This window comes from Notothenia coriiceps, unplaced genomic scaffold (assembly GCF_000735185.1).
Source record: "Notothenia coriiceps isolate Sejong01 unplaced genomic scaffold, NC01 NC01_scaffold00009695, whole genome shotgun sequence".
NCBI lineage: Eukaryota > Metazoa > Chordata > Actinopteri > Perciformes > Nototheniidae > Notothenia > Notothenia coriiceps.
This window is the reverse complement of record NW_011342396.1, coordinates 3,349-28,051: the sequence shown is the minus strand read 5'-3', so window position 1 is coordinate 28,051 and position 24,703 is coordinate 3,349. Positions and strand designations below refer to the sequence as shown.

The following is a 24,703-nucleotide window of genomic DNA, read 5'->3' as shown; positions in this document are numbered from 1 at the left end:
CACTCCATGTCTTTGTGTTGCCTCTAAGAAGAAGCCATAGGCTGTTGACGCACCCACTGCTTCATAGTCCATTAAAATACAGATGAGAGTGTTTTACAGCCTGGGCCAACAGCAACGCCTCCCAGCTAATCCACCAACAAACACAAACATCAGATGAATTATCTGTAATGGAGAGGACTCTGTTCTGGCACCGCTGACGGAGAAATGAAACAAAACATGAGTTTATTTTGGTAAATATTTGGATTTCATTTTTGATTCTGCTTTTCATGTACTTAATTAGCTGGCAAATATAGATCTGCATAGAAATCCTTGCTTTTTCATCAGGATGGTGTTGGTTTCTTCAGGTTTGCTTCCAGCACTTCTTTTCAAAACTGCTTCATGCGTAAAATAGATATGAGAGAAAAAGTTTATTTGCTTTCAGCATTTGAAGAGTTTGTCGTCTTTGGCTTCTAAAAATGCACTTTAAGAAAAGAAATCCGCTCTCTGAATCCTCCATCAATCCATCTATCCGTGGCCAGAAGCACACTTGACAGTTTCCCTGGCTCTGGAGCCAAGCAAACAATGCTGCTCTGACAAGCGAATCTCTCCCGTGTCGGAATCTCATATACTTAAAGCACTATTTATTCAGCACACATCCTTTTAACGCTGAATCTTGGCAACGCTGCATGAAATCCAGCACCTTAATTCCATTAGCTTGTTACTCCAATAAGTCCCAATAATCTAAAGCTAACTGCAACACATACACCCTGGAAATACACGAGCCATAGCTGCTCCCTCTGGGGCATTTTTAATAACACTAACAGCCTTTAAAGGTTGATTCATTCTGCTGATATCAGAGTAAATGGCCACATTAACCTGTGTTGGCTGGGACTAACTGTGGTGGAGCTTGCATAGCATAGGGAAGTAAAGACTGCTGGCAATATGAAACACAGCAGGTTTTGAGGATTTAATATAATTACATCACAAAGATTTAAAGATGTCACAGCTGAAGAAAGTTGTTATTCAAATGCTTTTCTTCCCTCCCGCTGCTGCTTAGTTTCCCACCATCCTGAATGAACCGCCTTATGCTTGATCATAGTCCGCACACAGGGCTGAAGCTATTGTTGATAAGAGACTGAAGCTTCTCTTCAAATGGGGCTTAGCAAGTGGCGCTCAAAGACTCTGCTCTTCATTTCAAAAGTGACTCAGCTTTTGTTAGTCAAAGTGTGGAGAGGGTCCTTTAAGACCCAGATGCCCTTGGTGGGAAAAGAACAGATAAAACTGGTAAAAGAGAGAGAGGCAGAAAAGAAATTGAGACAAAAAGACGGAGAAAAAGTGGACTGCCAGAGACCAATAATCTGGGAGGAAAGAGAAAGAGAAAGTAATAGGGATATTAAGAGCATGCCAAAGGAGAAAGGCATGAGAAAGTCTGTGCTGGAAGGTCTGATCCTACGTGAGCCGATGAGATGGGTGGTGGGTGAGGAGGGGTGAGAGATAAGAGCCAAAGAGGATTAGGGCCGTGAGAACCTTTGTTGTTGTGATCAGTTAAAAGCACTGCCTCTCCACCTGACCACTTCAACATGCTTACAGCAGCAAATCTGCATGTGAGAGTCGAGAAGACACCTTCAGAAGCTCCTGGAAACAGAAAGGCTCATGCAAGGCCACGTCTGAAGCATTTTGACCACTGTTTCTTTAAGAGTTTCACTAAAGTGCTAAATTAAATTGTCACATTCCAGTGTGAATGGAGAAAACAGCACCTGGTTGTTTCTGGGATCACTCTCTATTCGCCGTATAACTCACTATAGCATGCATTTATAGAGGACTAACTAGTGGAGTTGAATTGTCATACTTCATAAAAAGTACATCGAAATCCCATCAGACATTGCTCAAACAGAGAACAGATCCAAATAAGACAATACAACAAAGGTCTCAAGTATTGTCCGAAATGTATTTTTATTTTCCAATTGACTCACCAGCCTAAAAAGTCTCCTATTAGCGCTAGCTAACACTGAGGTCAGTGAGCTAATATCTTCTGTATTTTCCAGTAATATGTTTCGAATTTGGGAAATGTCAGCTAAAAACAGCTGCCTGCTGTCAATGAAAATGACGGTGAGAGTGAACCAAAGCAGATAAGAAACAGGTTGTAAAAACAATAAGTTACAAGACGCCAAAACCCTGTTTAAAAGCTGAGAGAAACTGTAGGGTAAGGAGATCATTACTGGGGGTGTCATTAAGAGTGAACGTTTTTTTTTTTTGAAATATTCATTTGATTAATTGTTAATGTAAAAATCCGGGATTTAAATTTGAAAAAATTATAAATAAAGGAAACAGTATTTTTGCCACTAGAATTTTAATCCTGGCAGCGAGCATTAAACTAAATTAAACAATCATGTTGAAAAAATAGAACAGAAATATTTTGTTTTATTGGTTCATATTTCCTGGGAGGTTTCCTGGAAAGAGCTTGGAAATCTGGTAGTTATTACAAGGAGAATAGAGACAAACCTTTTTGTTCAATTGTTTTAATTTAAACTTATACATTTCATTATGTTTCTGACAAACATCTTAAATAAAATAAACCTCTGGGACATTCTGGTGTTGGAGTTAGAGACACGTATGTTCTCAGTACAATTCTGGCTACAGCACTGCCCTCTGTTAATCTATAGAATAGCCTATGTGATAATGGCACAATTAGTGAATGAGTTTAAACAGCCACAGTTGAAAATCAGGACTGGCTGGTGCACTACATTTTTCACACTCGCTCTGTAAACAATAAATAAGGCTTCTAAGACGGTGGAACTCATCTTGGCAGTGACGGTGTTAAGCTGCTGGCTTAGAATATAATAGATTTAAGTGTTTTCTATTGTTTTTGCGTTTCTGTGTGGATAGAAGATTTCTGAAAAAGGATCTCAGAGCGCCTTTAGGATTTCAACACAATCTTAATTTAGTTCATGAATGTCTTTAGTATGTGTAGCCTAAAACCCACAAAGCTGTTTTTATCTTGTTCAAAAATCTCTTTAGAAGTTATGAATGTGTGCAAGGCCTTTCGAGCACCCATCTTACACCTGAATACTATTTGTTATGGCAGCACCTAGCAGCTCCTAGCCTACTTGTGAAGCCTTTCTCCAAACACCAGACACATAATTTACCTTAGTGGAAACAACACAAGCATGGGTGGTCAGCGATGGCATATAGGACGGAGCAATGAATCAGACATGACTGGCCTTCTCTGTTTTCACACAAAGGACTGCATTAACTCTCTCTTCCCTCTGTGCTGTATAAATAGATAAAGATTGAGTAAGACCGAGATGACTGTGGTCAGAGGGTTTAGTGTTATAAGGAAGTTGGCTCTGCTGCAGTAAAGAGATACAGCAGAAGGAAACAGAGTTCTGCTGAGGTGGAAAGCTTGACTCTGAAAGTTGTCCTCTTATGTTCCTGCTAGATTCTGAGTGCACTAAGAGAGAGGGAGAGGGGTCACCACCCAAACTCTGTCTTAGTTAAGGCCCTGGGGGCTGATTGCACCAGCTCTTCTTGAAATTAAAACTTAGCTTAGTAATGACGCAAGTGCTTAGTAAGAGAAGATTTAGGCCTCACTAAAATGAAATGGGTGCTGTTTTCTGGCTAAAGTTACTGCGCTAACTGACAGAGTTAGCTTGATAACATGTAACCAGTTCAAAGTTAAGCAGAAAAAAGTGAAATTCTAAATGGTTGACACTCTTAACCTCACAATGATGTACACCAACTACATACTTAAAAGTATATATGACATAATTAGCCTGCCCCAAATCATTTTAGCCTTAATAACCTTTTAGCATTGGCTATGTTAGCAACATCGGATATTTGTGAAAAACACATTTCTCCATATATGATGATGCATACAACTAGATTGTTGTATGCCTAACTGAACCAAACATTACCTAAATATGTAATTTTCCCTCCTAAAACTAACTTGGATATCATGCTACAACTTGTGATTCTACCATACAAGATGCCGCCTCATCAGCGGCTATATTCACAAAGCGGTACAGCCGTCAGAAGCTATAAGGAGTTCAGTATCTTGCTCATGGACACTTTGACATGTACACTGCAGTGGCTGGGGATCAAACTACTAAAAGTGGACCTTTTGACACACGCTGTCTTTAAGAACCAGACAAAACCATGTCACCACAGAATCCAAGAAGTCTCAGGCCAAGATGGTATCAGAAGCTAGTTTCAGGTCTCAAATATATTTTCAATTCCCCCTGGAATAGAGGAACCTGACCGACTGCACACTGGGATTGAAACAACACCAGCATCATCAATTTACTCAGAAAATCTTGTGTTAAAGATGACAAGCAAAGGCCTGATGAAATTACAATATTTTGTTCCCACACCTGTCACATCAATGCAATAACTGACTCAGTGGTCATTAACGGAAAACCCTAATATTGAAAAACTCTGTTCTCCTCGCTGCATTCGAAATCTGATTTCAACAATCATATTCTGACAGTGCGTGCGAATAAACCACACTGTTATACTCCCTGTGTGAAAGTGGAGATATGCAGATATCTGATTACTGGGGTACAGACTGCTAGCTGCAGTGACAGCTGTGCCACCGTGATAGGTGGGCGACACAGCAATGTTAGCGTGTGATTGTATGCCAACGGGCAATATTGCCCAAAAGTTTAACTGCAGCCAACTTTTCCACACTGCCAACTGGTTGGTGGTTGTCACGCTGGCCAAAAGATCTCAGTGGTTAAACTCTGACGAAAATAAGTAGAATTTTAACAACTTCGGATAGTTGCTTGAGTCGTCTACACTTTAGTAGGAGGTTAAGGCATTATATGTATTTCTATGGTTCAGCTGTCCACCACCATCCTCTACCTACTGCCTCCTCTCCTGCAGCCAGCTGTGTGTTGTGGAGGAGCTGTGTGTGTGTTTGTTTGTGTGTGTGTGTGTGTGTGTGTGTGTGTGTGTGTGTGTGTGGCAGAGGAAGGCCGGCCTCCAGGGAGGCTTGGAGTGGCCACTCCACGACCAGCCTGGAAGGCACTCGGGCAGCCATGGTGCCTTTGTCTCCCAGTCCAATCTGGCCATCTCATCTCTCCCATCCATCCATCTATCGCAGAGCTTCCTGCCTGCCTGTGAGCCTGCTGCAGCCTCTCACGTTACAATGGAGCCAGGCCTCGATGGCTGTTGCTCAGAGAGCAGAAAGAGTCCCATCTGGAGCAGGAGAGGCTAAAGAGAGGCGGGAGGTGGACAGGGAGGAAGACAGCGACACACCAGATGTATTTGAGTCAAGGCCAGAGTCAGATTGAATCAGAGCTACTTCATAACTTGATTAAAAAAAAATCATTTTCATAAAGTGTACATTTCAAACAGTTTTTTTTTATTTAATGATCATAAAATGTGTCCAATAACATTCATGCAGAGAACCATCTGATCTTGATTATTTCACACTAATAAAGTTATGATGTTGACCGACTGCTAAACTCAGTCTGTCAGACTTTTCTGTGACTCCATTAGAACTGAAATGTAATAAAATAAGACTATCAACAAAAAAAAGAATCAGCAACAATTTAGATTTTATTTTCCCATTTTTAAAAAGTATTCTGTGTTTCTCAAATACAAAGATTTGCCACAAATAAGTAACACAATTTGATTGTTTAATATTGCATTTTGTAACATTGGTTTGAAAAACATGAAAACTGAAGGGGCTATCTTGGGCTCTGATAAATTACAAGAAGCCTTTTTTCTTCTTTTATTTGTGTTTTTTTTCTTTTTATGATATTGTTTAAGAACAATAAGCTTGCCTGATTAATCAAAACTGATGACTTATTCATTAATTCAGCTTCATAGTCACTCACATCACAGTTCTCCCCCTTTTTTTAATTTACTCCTGGTGACAGGGCTCCAGTGTTTGGGGGTGTTAGGACAGCAGACCCCGCCCCGCAGGGTCGACGCTGCTACAAGAGTCCCTGCGCCACTCTTTGATGTGTACACTCCTCCACGCGACAGGCGCGTGGCACAGCCCGGCGAGGAAGAGTAGAGCGCGAGACTTTTTCGTACTTTGGGACGGTGGAGAATAAACACATAATTGAAGTACTCGGCTGTTATTACTTCGAAGGACACGGACTGTAAAGCAAGCGGAATTCAGAGAATATAGTGTACGCGGTTTGTACGTATAGGCTCTAGAAATATAAAGTGTAAATCAAGGCAGTGAGTTGCACATTTGGCAAAAGAAACCCGGTTTAAACGTATGTGACTGCTTATTTTTGCTCATCCGTTCATTCAATGCGGTTGATTTCATTTTTTTTTTGCAAGGTTTTTAGTTGTTTGGTACAGAAAATTACATTTTGAGTCGCTTTAGGAAGCCTTGTTCGAAAATACTCCACTGTGTTAGGACTTAAACTTCATGACAGAAAGTTAGTAGCTTGTTTTATGTCATAGAAATAATGTTCGTTTAAGGGTGAAAACTGGTACATGATTTAAAATGAGCCTAATATTTGCTGGGAGAGTGAAGTGCAGCTGCAGGGCGGAGGATCAACAAGTTGGCCGGGCGCAGACAGAGCGACGCCGGGATGCAGGGCGCTCTGAGCCGGTTGGCAGCTCCTGCTTTGTTGTCTAAATCTTATCTCCTGAACCCAAACTAATAGGTTGGTGACCGGGAAGAGAAAGGGGGATGTGGAGGCTCGTTTTTTATTTCGCTGCGTCTGAGGAATGCCTTTGAGACTCAGGGGGCATAAGATACTTTAGGGAAACTTCACAAATGACTTTCCTTGTGCGTGGGCTGCTACAAGGGAAAATATGGGTTGTTTGGCAACACACCTATCCCCTGAAGTTAGTGAGCCATACTGAATTCATACATTAATTTCAGTAGGCCATTTATGAACTCTGATAACCGTATAGGGTCAAATGTAGCTGAGGTTGGTCATCATCACCCTGAAACATCTGGAAACAAGTGGAGAATTGTAGTCCTCCCTAAATAAACAAGCTGTGTGAAAACTAAAGCTCCACAGTACAAGCTCAATGTTCCTTAAGGCAAACTCAAGTCAACACTTTTCCACATGTTCAGCCATTTATAAAACGTTTGTCTTAACCTATTAATGAATAAAATATATCCTCCACGTTCTCAGTTGAAGTTGTATAAAGACTCAAACCATTATGATTGATTAAGGATGGATTGAGATAGTTTAGCTTCAGAACAAAGAAAGATGCCATCAATTTGTACAATAATGTAAAGATTGGGGTACTAAAGTAATACTAGTAATTAATTGGTGGCTTTCAGGTGGCATTTAAAGTTACACAAGTAGAAATAGGAATACTGCAAAAATAATAATAACAATAATAAAATAAAGCTCCAAACGAACATACTCAGATAAAGCACTTCAAATCATACTTAGGTACAACTTGAGCAAATGTATTTAGTAACATTCCACCACTGGAATTATTGGATTCCTATGCATGAAGGTGTATGGCATTTTACTGTCAAATGTGATTTGTCAAATTTAGCGAGGTCCAAGGTGTTTAAACAGAATATATTTTATGAGATCATCAGATTTTATGAATATGTGAATTTATAGGAAGCCAAAGCTACAAGGAATAGGCCTATTATGGGATGAAAAAGTAGCTTAGATGTCCCTCTGAATTGTGAGAAATAGGAAATGGCAATTCTCAGTAGGTTATCAGATGTGTTCAGTATACTTGAGGAACTGAAGCCGGCCACCAGAGGAAACCTGCAGGGTCCCACTTCCCGTCCTAGAAACTCCCGGGTTCGGCCCCGGGTCGATCAGCTGAGAACCACCTCTGATTGACAACCCCGAAACCCCGTCTCCATGGAAACCGCCTCAGCGGCGCCGCGAGGGCTGGCTCGAGGGCTGCTGTGAATGGGGTGACGTCACGGCGCCGGCGCCAGAGAGTCTGCTCCAAAGACAGAGCAAGAGAGAGAGGGGAGGGAGGGAGGGGGAAGAGGGAAGAGGAGAGGCAGGGGTGAGGCTGCTGCTGGAGGTGGAGGTTCGCTCGGTTTTGCACCGACGTGCTCTTACGCCAATCCATCACCTTTCCTGTCAGGCATCAGTCAGGGGCGTCATGCGAAATGTACACAGCTGTGGGAGCGAAAGGAAGACGGGGAGAAAATGGAAAAATCCTATTGCACCAGATGTGGACACAGACTGCAGCAGCTCCAGATTATATTAGAAATGCATAAAAAACAGGATCGCCAGACAGCTGAAGGAGAACATGTCCGTGCCTGGTGAATAGAACCGCGCGTAAAAACAATGACACAGATGGTGTTTTGCTGGATTCTGTAAAATACGGCAAAACATTACACTGACATTTTATGCGATTATAGGACGCAAACCCATCATTATACAGATTAATGTCGGTGAGAGCAACTTTCTTTTTCTTCACCATCTCTGCTCACAATAATCCAGGGAAGAACAGCTTGCCTGTGCTTTTTATAAAGAGCCTATTGCTTCTGCAGACTGTGCACTCCTGTGTCTCCTTTTGTCCATTAGGATCACTTCGGCTTTTAGGATTTCCCTGTTTAGATCTTCAGATAAAGTAAAATAAATCAAAATGTATCACATTTTACTGATTGGTTGTCTTTTCTTTTCCGAATTACACTGTGTTCCCCTCTTTGAAGATACATTGATGTTGTTTTCATAGAGGAAATGTAACATCACAAGAGTCCACAATTGCCCCCGGGGGTAATTAGTTAGTGCAGCATCAAACAGGCCCCCACCTCCAGTTGAAGAATGAAGCGTGTAATTCCTACAAACAAATGGCTCATTCAGAAAACATTAAAGTGTCAATAGTAGTTAATCACCTCTTCACGTGCTCAGATAGGAAAGCCACATTTATCGGTCGTGACTAAATGAACTTTGACACACAACATACTCAGGTGACAATTAAGACTGGAGTGCACGGGACCAGAACTGATGCATTTAGTTACGCACAGCCACTTTAAACACATTTAAGTTATGGCTGCGTTTGGTAAAGCTCCACATCCCTTACTGACATTTGCCACACACAAACCCCTGAAAAACTATTTAGGAGTAATTGGCTGTATTTGTTATAAGGCGGAAGTATGAACAGCATTGGATTAAAGCTGATGTCCGGATCGTTGTATTTTGCATCTGACTGTGCGCACTATCACAATTTTAGTAGATCACATTTAAAACTTGACTTTGATAAATCTAACACATTGCTGGTAACGGTAAAGAAGGAAAAAACAATTATGAGGTGCGTCAAGTTACCAAACCCTATATTTCTACTAGCAGTTCGGATCTCTTTGCTTTATTTTCTTATACACACACTCATAAGTCTTTTTTTTTTTTTTGTACCGCTGGTCTGAGCAGTTTTTCTGGTGGAGGCTGTTTCCGCTTGCCACTCAAACATTTTACTTTGTTATTCGGCTCAGACACTTGCCTTCACATCGGTCCGGGCTGGAGTGAATTAAGAATCATCAGACGCGCCTGATATGGCATCTGTCATCACTGCTCCACACCTCCAAACGCGCACATGTCAACAATAAATGAAGAATGATTGATGGCTGGAAAATAAATATCATTTATATCTTTAAGATGTGTTATTATCAGATATAAACATTTGCATTGTCGTAAATATATGAATGAAAATGTGTTTTGAATAATAATTGTGAGCACATTTATTGAAATACTATCGCTTGATCTTCATAACCTACAAGATGAAATGTATATCTTGGAGGTACATTTATTGGCGCGTGCTCGCACCTTGGCCATATTCAATTGGGAGCCATGCAAAGCATTAATTTTCTTGATCAGAAACAGGTAAGGGCTTAATTTCCCAAATTGCCCACTGGAGCTGCTGAAGCGCCCTCTGTGTTCCGCCTCCAACATGTGTTGCCACTGGTAACGCGGCAGGGAAGGGGATGGGTTTAAGCGCAAATAGCCAATAGTATAACTGAAAGGCTTTGAGTGACACATTGTGCTTGTCCAATCAGCGCGTTTGTCCCGCCTTTGTCGCATGCCCAACCTGCTGCCTATATAAACCACACTGACAGCTTGGTAATCCAGTCCGATCGCTGATCTTCTGGCAAATACAGGACCTTAAAGAAGCAAGATATCGACAAACACAAACCCTCTCGCTTAACTTAACACTGACAAAATGAAAGCAATAAGCCCCGTTCGGTCTTTCAGGAAAACCAACGCGAATTTATCGGAGCACTCCTTGGGAATCTCTCGGAGCAAGACCCCGGTGGATGACCCGCTCTCCCTGCTGTACAACATGAACGACTGCTACTCCAAGCTGAAGGAGCTGGTGCCCAGCATCCCCCAGAACAAGAACGTCAGCAAGATGGAAATCCTGCAGCATGTCATTGACTACATCCTGGACCTCCAGATCGCGCTGGACTCCAGTGTCGCACTAACCAGCCTGCATCACCCTCCGCGGCCGGGGCAAGCTCCTTCCAGGACCCCTCTGACCACCCTCAACACAGATATCAGCATATTGTCATTACAGGTAAATAACACCTCAGCTAAACAACATTCATCATTGGGAAAACGATGGTGTGCTATGGGAGATGTGTAGTGGAGCTCTATTTGTGCGCATAGCCGGTGCGCCTTTGTAGCCTATGCGTAACTCGCACAAAATGGCTTGTTGGAAAATAAAATGGCATGTTTTTTTTTCTTTTGTACATGTGATGAGGAAGAGATTCGCCCTACATAACAGTGTTTGCAAAGCCAGACACTTCGATCGTTTGCCGGGTAAAGAAATAACATTTGGTCTGTTTGTTTGTTTGTTTTCAGTCCCCGGAGTTGCCATCAGAGCTGATGACAGATGACAGCCGGACTCTGCATCGTTAAAGCGGTAAGTAGGCTGTCCTCATGTCTGCTGCTGCATTCTGTCCAGGGCTCTGAGGCTCCGCTACAGCCTGTCTCCCAGTCTGCTGGAGCAGAATTGGCTAGAATTACCATTTACCAATCCATTTGTTCCCTGCTAATATGTTTGACGTCTCACGTTGCTGTAATGGTCCCGATATGTTTTTCACGAGAATGCACTGCATCACCGAGGTTATGAGGTTTAGGGTTGACTTGACTCCAAATGTGATCCTTTATGATTTTTATTTATCATTGTAGCAAAGCAATATCTGAAACAAAAAGACCACATAACGGGGCCCCTTCAGGACTGTAATGTGTCAGTATGGTGAAGACGATTAATGGAATAATTATGTTCTCATGTGCAGTTTTAAGACATTTTGCTGGCACATTTCTTGCAGTTTGGAGTACTGAAATGGAAGATATTTAGTCCAGGCTGCTTAGGTTACTGTATATAAGTAGCAGTCGTCAGGGTTGTATTATACCCTCTTGTGTCTATAATGAAGAGCATCTGCAACAGGAAAATAATGGCTGTTTGGATTACTGCTACTACGATGTCTGCACATAATTGGTACAAGAAGTGGGTAGGCGCCAGCTGAGCGGCAATTACGCTGATTCTTCCCCAGATTGTAGGCTGAAGTTGTGCGAAAAGTGTGTGTGCGAGTCCCCCCCTTCCCTCTCTCTCTCTCTGTGTACATCTGGAGCGCAGGGTTTGCTTAGGAATTGGGAGTGTTTGGTTGAATGTTAAAAACTGCGGCTTCCTCCCTGGCGCCAGTCTGTCCGGATCTCTGCCCTGTTTGCATTTTCTAAACACGCCTCTCTTTCTCAATCTTTTGCAGGTGTTTGGTCAAGACGCAAAAACACACACAGGACCTGGGGAGCAGGACTTCCCCCCCCCCCCCCCCCCTCCAACCTCTGTCCTCCAGGCCTGGATTTTTTTCTTGTTTCTTCTGACGCTGAAATCAAGAGACTTTTGCTTATAATGGGACAATCTTATGTGATGTGTTTTCTGTTTGGACACTTCATTATTATTTAACTTAAGACTTTTTTATTTGTGGGTCCTTTCTGGAAATGGAAGGCACGCTATATTCCCGACAGTGGGAGGAAAAACGAGATTATTGTCACAAGGATTACCCCTCTCCCCTCCTCACCCCCGTCCCTCTCTCCTTGTTGAATCTCTTCGCTTTTTTTGCGGAGGTGGGAACGTGAATAGAAAAGACAACTTGGTTAGTTACTGTAAAAAGTTTAGTCTTTGTCTTGTCAGATTTGTTGGCACATGAAGGACTGGACGTTGTTTAAAAAAAAAAAGTTAAGAATGAAACCTTGTGAACTCTTATCGGGAGTTTATCTTGTATAGTTGCAGAAATTTGAAACTTCTGCAAAAGTGTAATGTTGTACTTAATTATGCTGAAACTTTTTATAAAAGTAATGTAAATCGTACCTTTTTTATACAAAAATAAATCGAAAACGCAATTTGAACATGTTTCATTGTGGGGGGGGGGAGGTTGGGGTCAGTGGTTTAGAAGACAACCCAGTGCGTAAAATCCGTCTCCCAGCTGACTTTCAGTATACATGCAGTGCTGTATGTAAAGTGAACATTTGACGCACTTCAAAACACAGATCCCACAACAAAGTGTCCTTATCAGTCCTGCAGTATGTGACCTATAGTCTAAAACACAGCGTCAACACTTCCCCGAGGCAAACACGACCTGGAGGCACAAAGTTGCATACAAGCTTATTCAACGCGCACTGTACTCTAACTTTCTCACATGCTATGTAAAGGATTTAATGGTTCAGCGTGACTGGCTGAGCCATTATAGCCATGGGCTGTAGGCTGTTGTATTAAAACAAAACTGGAACATTATGGAAATTCACCTTGAAGCTGAAACTGGGCCAGAGACACGTTACTGATTCCAGAAGTAATATCCATCATAGGTTTTTATTTTATTTTCAAACATTAATTTGGGTTTAAATTTGCCTTAAATTCCACTCCGAAATAGTTGTGGTTTCTAATGGAATTCCAGTGATAAATGACCAGGTAATATGAAAATAGTGAACCACGCAATGCTGGGGTGTAGGCTACTGCTTGTTAATTCAGTTTCTATAATAATCTTTGGGTGCATGTCTTAAATGTTCAACGCATTATAGTGCCGTGCGCAATGTACCGTCAAGTTGGTATAGCCTACTATAACCCTGAAGTGAAACCCAACTGTCAATCATCTCCTTCCTAAATACGGCATGGCTTCTCAAATGTCTTCACACAAACGACCCGCCAAATTAGCTATGGACTCCCATTTCCTGATTGTTCCCCAGGGACCACTTAATGGGATCTTTCTTGATTGAGTGCCTAAGCTGTAGAAACAGTCACCTTTACAATACATGAACACTGTATTCAAAGGACATTCATATGTAAATTGAAATGAAGATTTATTTTCAGATAAATACGAAAGTACCTCAAAGACCCCTGCAGATCCACGATGAGAGTCACTGACCTGCATATGTTACCCTCAGAGGTTTATAGCAGTCAGGCCGGGTCCGTGACTCCAGCCTGCAGCACGTTTGTATGGAGAGTGCGCCATCTATCGGAGAACATGACTCCTGCAGTGACGCCCTCCCTTTGCATGTCAACCTCTTTTCTCCTAACCTGCATCAGGTAAAATATCAAATTTCTTTAGTGAAGGATCTCTGGGGCCTTTCTCTACAAACTGCTGATTTTCCTGAAAGAAAGATAGAATATGAGAACTATTTCAAGGGTCAACATAGCAGAATCTTTATTGATTCACACAACACCCATTCACAATTTGGAAGACAATCACTTTGGAAACTAGTGCATGCACTTATACTACTACATAACCTGCCAAGAACATACTGACTGCACCACTGTGTACACTGTCATCTATTTGAGACATTCCATCTACCAAACACACCACTGCACACACTCCGGAGACAATAGTCTTCCGCAACACAGAACCTTTTTTTTATCGGTCATTACTACATTTCCTCAAATACACACGTTTCTTTCTGTAACAATATGATATCCACAACATGTAACATTTCATCACTAGACACACTATATCCATAACCGCATCACCTTCACATGAAAAAAATATAATTTCATATTCCAATTATATTGGAAAGTTAAGCAATCCCAATTTGACCTGACTGAAGCATTTTTGGTATCATTAATTACCACTTGTAGTTTGGATGCATCAATTGTTTAAATAAAAGTTATTTTTTTAACTAACCAAATAATTTACGCTTTTGTTTACTAATCTTAATTCACAGCAACACTTTCTACATTTCTTTCCTAATATCTAGTTCTTTGGAACAAGTCACAACACCAACAGCACAATAACGCCACCAACAACAACATGAAAAAGTCTACGTGACCCTTGTCACACAGTCGGCAGCTCCTCAGAGGGCGCTCTCTATCTCATCTCCCAGGCTGATGGTGCGCAGGTTCTGGTTGTGGATGGCTGCAGTTGTGGTGTTGGCAGTGCTGCTGCTGCCGGGGGTGATGATGACAGCTGGCGAGTCGTCGATGCTGGAGGAGGAGATGGTGGACTCCGTGCCTGTGATGCTAGACGGCTGCAGATGGCTGTTGTTGGTGTAAGTGTCGTCAGGGCTGTGTGCGTTGTCATTAAGGGTGCTGTTGCCGGGGGTGCAGTTGAGATTGCCGACCCCGCTGGACGGCCAGCCCTCATCTGGGCTGCTGGCCATGAAGCTGGCCTCGGACGCGGCCTCGGAGCAGATGGACATGCGGACGTCCTGCAGGCCGCTCAGGCTGCTGGGCAGGAGGCCTCTCTTCTTCACCAGGCCCTCCAGCTCCAGCTCGATCAGACTGGGCTTCAGAGCTTCTCCGTCTCCTTCAGCCTCTTCCAGGGAGCGGTCTGAGGAGCTGTCGCTGGAGCGCATCCCCGAGTCCGACGAGTCCTTCTTATCCAGGAGGATTTCGGAGAGGAAGCCAGGCTTGGCCAGCAGCCCGCTGGACTGGACTCGATCCTCATCATGGAGGAGAGGTGTGGTGTTGTCCGCTTCTTCTGGCCCGGAGTCTTCATCGTTGGGCAGCTTGTGGTACAGAGACCCGGCTCCCTTCTTCCTGGAGCCCGGCGTCCTGGACGATGTGCTGTGGTCCAGCTTCTCGTCCTCTTCACTGATGGGGTCTAGGGGCAGGGCATCGGCCCCTGAGGAGAAGTCCGTGGCGTCACTAGCCTTGGAGCCTCTCTTGTTGAAGGACTTGCGGCTGTCTTGGTCAGAGCCTTCCTTGGCCTGCAGAGAGGGAAGAGGATTCAAAGAGAAGAATATGAATATACAGAATCTAGTGCGATTGGCCAAGAGGCCCTGAAGAGGGGATTCTTCTCCCTCCTGGATGTGCCAAGAGAAACAAAGACTATAAGCCAATAATTAAGAAACGTAAGAAGGAGCAATCTCCCCTTTCCCAGCATAGACTTTGCCATCGCACAAGCCAGAGATCATTTATATAAAGTTTTAGAGAACTAAAATCAGTACTTCCCCTACAAAAATACAATTTGCAAAACTACTCAAGTATTATATACAATTCTCATTGAAAAAAGGGTTTATTGCATTCCATGGTGAAAAAAGAAACAAAACACAAAGAAAAGTCTTGATGAATCCAAGTAAATGAGTGCCATTTAAATGTTTTGAATAGTGAGGGTTTAGCAAAAAGAAATTGCAGTTCAGGTTCTTCAATTCACTCTACAAATGTTCCTTTCATTCATCAAGACCTTTCTCTGTTTTTGGATTCTTAGTTTACCAGTAAAGACATGCGAGAAACATTTTCTTCAACAATTCAAGGTCAAATAAGAGAGTAGTTGTTATACAAATGGTCCTTTAGTGGGGGAAGTGTCCCTATGATTACCACACTGATCTGGCAGTGGGAGCTTCTACACAGTTCATACTGTCAGCGATACAATGGCAAAAACTCAGCACCGGTCACTGTGCACCCACCCCTTTGTCCTCTGAGCTGGCAGCCTGGAGGAACTGTCCCGGTAGGGGCTGCACCGGCCTTTCACCCCCGGTGCCGGACATCTCCACCTGGGCCATCTGAGCGATGTATTCCTTGTAGGCGTCATGGTACTCCGCCTGCTGCTTGTCTGTCAGCTTGCAGATGTCATTAGAGGATTCCTGAGAGTTGAGGCTGGACATGCTCGAGGCACGAACATTTGCAACCTGACAAGATGAGAGAAAGTTAGATTTCATGAAAGTTTGTTATAAATATACTAATTTCAAAAGTATTTGAAGAGTGAGATAACTGAATGATTTTAGGCTGATAAGCTGACACCAGAATATAATACATATAAAAAGGGTGCAAAAATTCAACAATTATCAACTAATGGAATATTTAGAACATGGGAAAGCTGTGTTGTGTTTTTGGTGTTGGATCATTTGAATATTGAAAGGTGAGATGGTATAAAATAGCAGCAGGCAGCCTGTGAGTGTTTGTTCGTGCCTCAGAGGTTTTGTAAATTGGAAATAGAGAAGGTGAAAAAGAACAGGGGGAAGGCCCTTGACACATTTTGGTGTGCTGCAGTGGGTGTATTTTTAATTTGGCAATGTTAAAGATCACCATAAGCTTCCTCTGCCCTGCCCTTTTCTCACATTTCAAAACCACATTAATATGAACCCAGTGAGGTTACCAGCACTCTGCCCATTGTGGCCATGCAACAGCTTGGGGGTGTATGACCTTGTGATTCCATTTGCGATTTTGTGTTTCACGATCACATGTATACTTGCATCAGCAACTTGAATGCCTCTTGTCTTTCTGCAGACGTATACGTGTTGGTATTATGTGCATACACCCATTTCACGTCTGTCTAACACTATCTGCTGGTACGTTTCCACTGAGCTCCTGACAGGAAGACTGACCGGCCAGTGTGTGTTGTTGCTGTGTCTCGGAGGTTCCTCGAGCCCCGCTCCGCTCAGCTCCTCGAAGCTGAGGTTCAGGCTGAAGGCCGCTGCTTCATGCTGGGCCCCCCCCGAGCGCCTGCTGGGCTCCCCGTGGTGCACGCTGCTGCCCTGCTCGCTCGCAGCTCGGGACTCTTCTTGGATCAGAGCGTGGCTTTCAGCATGACGTAGCTCCATCACCTAGAAAAGACATGAAAACAATCCATATTTCCTATCAACACGTCCTTTGACTTCTGTCAGTTTGAGTCCATTTCTTAAATACAAAAAGTGTTAGGCAGCAACAACCAGAACATGCACTTGTGAGAGTGAGCTGCTGCTTAAGAAGAGACGTCCACTCCTGCCTGACAAAACCTCCCTTCTTCCAGATAGCAGTCAGCCATCTTGAACCAGATGTCTGTGCTGGCTGTGTCCTGGCAGCACTTCACTGTTAGACCGCTGCACTTTCCAGCTGCTCCTACAAGAGCTCTGCATTGGATCTCTGGTAAAACACGACCAATCCAAGCTGTGGTTTAGAATTAGGAGTGCAGACAGACATCTGATGAAGTGAAGCTAGATACATGTTAAGTCATTTCAGCCCCGGCTCAGCTGACTGGACTCCTGGCTGACAGACGAGAGCCCTGATGGTAATACGGATTATAAAATCTCCATCCCAATATCTCTCAGCGCAGCACAAGATGTCGTATTACAAGATACTGTGTTGCTTCTTATTGGAATAAACAAGAGATGACATATCAGCAGGAGACCATGGCAGTGCTGAGTGTCTGCAAAGCATCACAGAGTGGGGAGAATGTGTGTTGCTGTAAATCTATTTTAAGACTAAGAGTTTTTTAGGAGTTAAGTATTGTGGTTGGTGGATTGATTCTTTATCATTTCTGGTGGTGATGGCCCATTTATTTAGATGGGAAACAACAATATTAGGCATAGTAAAGAGGCTCAAAGAAAAACGTTGTCTCACCGTTCCCCTGAAGAGCTGCCAGTCCCCAAAGTTCATCTCCATTTCTTTCTTCAGCTCGTCCAGGTTGCACTGAGAGAGCACTCGGCCATTTATATTGGCCTGCAATGAAGGAGACGGATTGACAGTTTCTCCACTGATTGACTTGTATGTACCAACATGTGCAAGATTTCATCAAGCCAAAAAAAAAGAAGCAAATTCAATCAAAGGCAGCGGTGAATGAAGCTATGCAACGAGTATGAAAAGAAAACAGCATCTGAGAAAATGGATCCAATTTTGAAAGTTATTGACAGCTCACCTTCTTGATGGTGGAGGCGTATTGAGGCAGCATGCTGGGGTCGATTCCATCTAACTGCCTGAGCCGCTCACACACTGCATCTGTGTTCATGGAGCTCAGCAGGGCCGCAGAAGAGGCCTACACACACAGAGTATAAACAACTTATTAAGGATTTGTTTGTGAGTTAAAACTTGCAAATTCTGTTAGACCAACTCATAAAACCTTGATTAGGGCACAACGAGCAACGACTCCTTGCAAAGGCACGTGCAGGCCTGTTACTGTGAGGCACACAGAGGTGCATGACCACTATCCCACACACTCATTCTCTCTATCAGTCACACAGTGTAAGTGTAAAAGTAAACAAAGCTGCCAACCTTTCCAAATACACTGTTACCTGCTCTTATTCTCTTTCTCAGTGTTTAGATAAGCACGTAAAGTGTGTGTGCACAACACTTAAAGGATGGAGTCTGTAAGTCTGTGAGTTGCCACACCACAGTACGGGGCTTGATGTGAGTAATAGGGGCGGCCTGTTGATGCTGTCAAAGGCCTCACAGACAGCCAATAAGCCACCGGCTGGCACAAAACTAAACAAACCTCATCTCCTTCCCCTCCCTTTCTCCACTCACCCCTGTCCCTCTGCTTGTCTTGAAGCCTTACTCTTGTTCCTTCCTTCCCTCCCTTCCTTCCTTCCTCTCACATTCCTTCCCTCTCAGCTTTGCTCCCTTTTCCATCACTCTCCCCCAACTCTTCCTCCTACTCCCTCCCTCGCCATCTCTTCCCTCTCTAGGCTATTAACACCATTAAGACAAGGCTTCAGACTAAGCCCCCCGGCTTTGTTTCTGGTTTGGAGGGAGAGAAGAGCAGAGCTTAGTCGGACTGTGAGTGGTTGTTGGACAAAAAAAAAAACAAGCAGCTCACACAATACAGTACACAATAATAGGTGCCAACTTTCTACAGTGGTGGGCAAGAGGATGGCGATTAGCCCTCGGGGAGTTTAGCTAATGGTCGTGTCTACACAGTTGGATTTACTCTAGAATGAAACTATGTTAGTGAATCTACTGATCTATCGCAGGGTGTGAAGCCGTGTCTGCTTCCAAGTGATGAGTCTGTAATACATCTTTCTACAGCATGCTTGGTAGTAGTGGATCAGTGTGTTAGGAATTAGTAAATGGAAGATGGATTCAAGGGCTGGATGCAGAGATGAAAGTAAACCGAGATGTACCTGCTTTAATTTGTAAGGCAGCGACTTTAAATGCTTAAAATGGAGACAAAAAAAGCAGACGGACAAAAAGTCAGACACAAATGCACACAGACATTCATGAAAGTGTGAAGCCGGGACTGCACCTGTGGAAAAAGGGAGGGAGACGGACGGACAAGCACACATGTTGAACCCATCATCAGGGGACAGGAGAAACATTGACCACAGAGCAGACAGACATTTGTCTGTCTCCCAGCAGGAGGGGAGACGGCTCCTTCACAGCAGCCAGACTAGAAGAGGCTATTGAAAGCAGAATTATTACACAAGGCGATTTTGTTTTTCAGGGGAGTCAGCAGGCTTTTGCAGTCATAATCTTTGCAGACAGAAAGAAATACTGGCGAGACAGAGAGAAAGACCCAGAAAAAGAAAATGAGACATCTCACACTCTGCACAGAAAAAAGCAGAAGTTTCAATTCAAGGAAGACCGCGAATACGACTCCTCGATTCAGACTGCAAGCGTGTGTTCTGAGAACTTGAGCGAAAGCGTATATGTCTGCGGGTGTGTCTGTATGTGTGTGTGTGTGTGTGTGTGTGTGTGATAAGACTGTAATTACAGCTGGGCTGAGCTCAGGGCTGGGCAGAAGGATGGGGAAGAGGAAACAGAGCTCTGTGAGGGAGGAAGCGTCTTGGTAAGGAGATAAGCTCTCCTACCAGCGCTGGGCTCATTGTGTGTGTGTGTGTGTGTGTGTGTGTGTGTGTGTGTGTGTGTGTGTGTGTGTGTGTGTGTGTTGCCAGCCCCAACAGTTGCTCTGATGATAATCCCGGCAGCCCGAGGAATCCATACTCACCCTTATATCAGCTAAGCAATTACACTGGGCTAGGCCTGCTTACATATCCAAGGAATTGCATAAATGAGCGACGGTGCACACACGTCTACATTTGCAGATTTGCAGAAATACAGGCACATGTGAACACTACACAAAGAGATCAAGTGGGACCCAAAAGAGGATAAGATGGGCTAATGTACATAGAAAAGCCAGAATGAGAGAAACTGAAGAAATGTATACTTAGGGGGAAAGGACGCAAAAGCATGAGGGGAGATACGAGGAACAGAAAAGGGTGTTAAAATATAAGAGTGAGGAAGGTTTAGGAGAAGGAGGAGGGATGAAGCAAAAATACAGACTGAGAATGGAATGAACATTACAAAATAATCTATATTTAATCTTTCAAACAGCTCCTTTAAAAAGCTTTCTGGCAGCGGCCTGATAAGTGGCTTTGTGGAGCAGAAATCTCTCGAGTAGTGTTATCATGAAATTGTTCTAATAGTGTCTGCTCTCTCATAAAATGTGTGAATGTATCTTGGTGTAGGGATTGGGCTCTTGTCAGTGCAACTCCATGCATTCGTGAAGTGGCTTAACAACACTTTTATGTCCATTTATAGGAGAACGGGAACAGCTACTGCGCCAACATCAGAGTGGACTTCATTCAGCATGTTACATTTACATATGCTGAATCTTGCGACCAAAAAAAAGAACACCTCTTGATAGCGGGTGGTCAGAGTCGCGACGGAAACAGTATCTAATGTAAGCTTTCTGCAGCGTGTGCAACCGTCTAAATGTATTCTCTCGGCTTTTGTTGATCACAGCAACAAAACAAGTAGTCTGTCAAACATGTAGTCATGCATTTTACATCCAACAAAAGGAAATGACAAACGAGGTTTGCAAACATGCAGGTTATGAAGAACTGGTTGCATATGTAAGCATATCCGTAGTGCTCCACAACTACATGTTACCATGGTGGGATCAGAGGGACATGAAGGGAGGCCTTCTCTGGCATCCTCTGCAATAACATCCTGACATAGGCACAGAATGGAGACAAGTGCTGAATAGAAAGAAAGGCTAGTGATGGTTGAACTCATTTTAACATCTCATTGCATTTCCCTGGACTCACACTGAGAAATACCACCAGCGTTAAGAGCTGATCAGTCGAACATGGTGTGGACGGGTAAAACATGACACATTGCAATGAGTAAAGGGAGATAAGGGGAGGAAAGTGCTTCTTAAAGAGGAAGTGTTGTAAAAAAAGTGGTCAAAAAGTCATGCTAGTAGTTAGGCACAATGGACCTGACAAAATAAGTCAATATAATACGCACCTGCTACCTGCAGGGTAAATGTTGGCTGTTTTCAGGTCACCATGGCAATTAGGTGTTCCTTTTATTATTAAGAATGACGTTTAAAAAAATAAATTCCTAAGTTAATAATAGCTCTACAATAAAGGTTATATGAAGTATTATTAACTGAAAAAATGAGTGCCATGTCAGACCCTAAATAGCACTACATCCTAAGCGTTTGTAAGTTTAATTGTTGCAATTTAATTAATAATACAAATGTGATAAGATCACTTTTAATTGGTATTGTTAGGAAACATTGAGTAAAGAAGGAGGGAAAATAACAGTAAAAGAGAGTCAGAAAAGCACAACAAAATATTTTACCTTTCAATCGCATTATAGACACAATATTGTTGCATTATATACTTTAAAAAGCAAATCTGCAGCTGTAATGATTAGGTGTGAGAAAAGAAACAAATTCAAGTTGGATCTAGCAATGCTTCTTTACTTACAAGTCCACTGGGGTTGTCCTTAAGTTGACCAGGTGGTTTAATGGAGGGACGCGAGTATGGGGGGACATGGTGGGAGTAAGGCCGAGGCATGTGATACACATGATGGGGGAAATACGGCTATGAGGGGGAAAAGGAAGGAGAGGGGAGGGGGAAGGGGGGACAAATCAAATGTAAATCATGAGGGAGGTCAGACACACACAAACCAACATGCTGCAGGGAAAAGACTGCCTTTCTCAGTGAGGTAATGAAAAACCATGGTCATGTGGTACATTTAAAGACCTGTTAACTGCAATGTATTTAACTGCCAAGTGGGTCAAATTGATGCTACATTATAATAACGTCTGAGATCAGTGAGGTGGTGAGGATCTGTGGGTGTCACAGGATGTGCTCTTTTGGTCGCTGTAAGATAGTGACACATGTATTGACTTCATTTTTAAATTACCAAATTGTTTTGCTTTTCTACTTTAACACAGACACTTATTGGCCTCTAGGTAGTGAATGAGGACTGGTTATGTACACATGAGTTATTTTCCTGTCTCACCCGGTTGTAGAAGGGGTGCTGAGGGCCGGTCATCCCACTGAAGTAGGCACTGTGAGGCTGAGGAGGGGGCAGAGACCCGGCGAAGGAGCCCGCTGGAGAGCAGGCGGCAGAGTGCTGGCCATAACCTGAATGGGGGCGGGGCAGAGCTTCCTGCAGGGGCAGCGTGGGATAGGTCACTCCCCCGATGTGCATCTGCTCCCTGGCGGCACGCACATCTGAGGGAGGACAAGGGGGAAAAAAAGAGGAGAGAAGGAAGTGTTTATCTGAGATGCTGATGATCATGTCTTGGCTATGACTATAAAGACGCTTCAGATCCGCCCACACATCAATAATTTAGCTTTATTCCATCATCTCAAGAGAGTTTAGACTGTTGTGAATCCACAGGGAAAAATACATATATCAACCAATCGGCGTGCAAGACAGAAATATTCTTGAGGCATTGTAGAGAATACAACAAGAACATTGTTCCTGAACATGTTCTCCTTAAATAGAAGACGATCAAACGACTGAATGCTGGAGAGAAAGCGAGCGCAGATGTTACGACGACAACAAACTTCAACTGTGAATTCTATTCTCACTTTGATTTCCATTCATCTGTTTGTTCACAAACCAGCAGGCGGTCTGATGTTATGTCTTTGCCGAATGATTTGCCAACCACGTGATGACTCTGGCACATGGAGGCCCTTGCTGTCCCTGACAAGTACATTCATAAATGTAAACAAACAAAGCGGACCATGTGAACTCGTGGACACTATCGTCTAAGTACTCAGAGCCACAATTGTTCTCACATAAATCAATTTGACTTTGTGCGGAGTTGAGTAGGCGCTAGGAGAGGGAGCTTTGGTAAAACCTCCTAAATTAAAGTTAAAAAAACCCAGGGACAGAACAGAGAGTGGCTCTGTGTGGCTGGCAAGAAAGTAAGCACCAGAAAGAGAAGCAGGCACCAGAATGTCTCCTGGTTATACAAGTGGCTGCTGAATGACACGCTGAGCGAGACCCAATCCAGCCTGTGAACACAATGGGGGCCTTATGATGTGAGTCAGGCTCATGGGTGGGTATCACTGACAGCACTGCCCACTGGCTGGCCACAGGACACCGGGCACCAAGCACCGAGCGGTCACGGGACGACTGAGTAGGAGCGCTGGTCACCTTCCGCTCCACGGGAACACACGTGGAGGTGAAAACACCCACATAATTTTGAGCGCACAAACACATGTTCTGTGAATACATGTAAACAGTTGAACACTTTTAGGACAGGACACTGGACGTCTGGTTGTAGAGCTTGGTCAGCTGCGCCTTCCATGACTCAGCTCAATAGAACAGACTTTGTGTGTGTGTGTGTGTGTGTGTGTGTGAGTGTTTCCTGTAGTCTCATAACGCCATGATGCAGCAGCTTCACACTCAACGTCATTGACACTCCTGTATGGGCTGAATGGACGCTGACGCACGGTAGCTTGAGTACAGTGGCGTACACTCCACTACTGATGCACTGTTACGTCCCTATAACTGTGACTTTTGAAGGCAGTTTGGAAATATTGTCCTGATCCCACAGTGCGGAAGTGAAAACCTGCTCAATTTGATTGTTTGGAAATGAAAAGCAAGCTGCGGGCTTCTGAGAGCCCCTGCAGCGGGCGATTTTAGAGCGGACCCTGCTGCAATGTTACGAGTAACGTCACTGCCAAATGAGCTGGCACTGAACTCAACGCAGAGGACAGATCTCTGTTTCTCCATGCTTTTGTATACCCAAGCCTTTTATGTACTTCAGACAAAACAGTACAATAAACTTTTTTTTTTTTTTTCTCTCTCTCACACACACACACACACACAATGAATCCCGAACTACACGACGCCACTATAGCGCTTTAAGGAAAAACGTATAAACGTTTTGTTGGCACACGAAATAGCTGAAGAAGGAGGCAGGCAAAAAATTAAAATAGATTTTGTTTTAGAGGTAAGTGCTCCGGTTGGTTTCGCCAGAAGTCGAAGAAGCAAGTGCAAACTGATAACAATGTGCTCCAAACAACAACAGACTCATTACCTGCATCAACTCACTGTAGGTCAATAGCCATATGGGGACTTAAGTAGGTCCTCTTTGCAAGGCGCAACGTTTTAGTTCACGCTAATTTTTACGCCAATTAAGAAAATTGCGCAGATTAAAAACCACATTAACTTAATAGAATTAATTGCGCAAATTCTCAGGGACTCGGGATATTATATATAACACACAACACCACACAACACACACACACACAACACACACACAACCCACACCACACAACACACCACACACACCACCACAGACACCACCAACACACCACCAACACACACACACCAACCACACACCACCACACACACACACACACAACACACACACACACACCAC

General features: G+C 43.5%; 2 protein-coding genes across 5 annotated transcripts; one reads left to right on the top strand and one right to left on the bottom strand.

Moving 5' to 3' along the window:
• Positions 1–9,995: 9,995 nt before the first annotated feature.
• Positions 9,996–12,281, top strand: id2a (inhibitor of DNA binding 2a). The gene is made up of 3 exons (XM_010771220.1): positions 9,996–10,452; positions 10,740–10,800; positions 11,648–12,281. The coding sequence occupies exons 1-2, from the start codon at positions 10,099–10,101 to the stop codon at positions 10,794–10,796; spliced, it is 411 nt and encodes a 136-aa protein (XP_010769522.1). The 5' UTR covers positions 9,996–10,098; the 3' UTR covers positions 10,797–10,800; positions 11,648–12,281.
• A 1,270-nt stretch (positions 12,282–13,551) lies between these two features.
• Positions 13,552–22,725, bottom strand: LOC104945529 (kinase D-interacting substrate of 220 kDa-like). Of its 4 annotated transcripts, none has more exons than XM_010771215.1 (8): positions 22,321–22,725; positions 21,780–21,896; positions 20,953–21,012; positions 17,984–18,100; positions 17,689–17,787; positions 16,695–16,913; positions 15,777–15,998; positions 13,552–15,077 (listed from the first exon to the last, which is right to left on the bottom strand). In XM_010771215.1, exons 1-8 carry the CDS (start codon positions 22,600–22,602, stop codon positions 14,223–14,225), a joined length of 1,971 nt encoding a protein of 656 aa, XP_010769517.1. In that variant the 5' UTR covers positions 22,603–22,725; the 3' UTR covers positions 13,552–14,222. The 4 variants fall into 4 exon arrangements, with proteins under 4 accessions (XP_010769517.1, XP_010769518.1, XP_010769519.1 ...); XM_010771216.1 differs by lacking the exon at positions 20,953–21,012 and adding an exon at positions 19,185–19,217 and having other exon boundaries at positions 22,321–22,724; XM_010771217.1 differs by lacking the exon at positions 20,953–21,012 and having other exon boundaries at positions 22,321–22,720.
• Between the last annotated feature and the right edge of the window lie 1,978 nt (positions 22,726–24,703).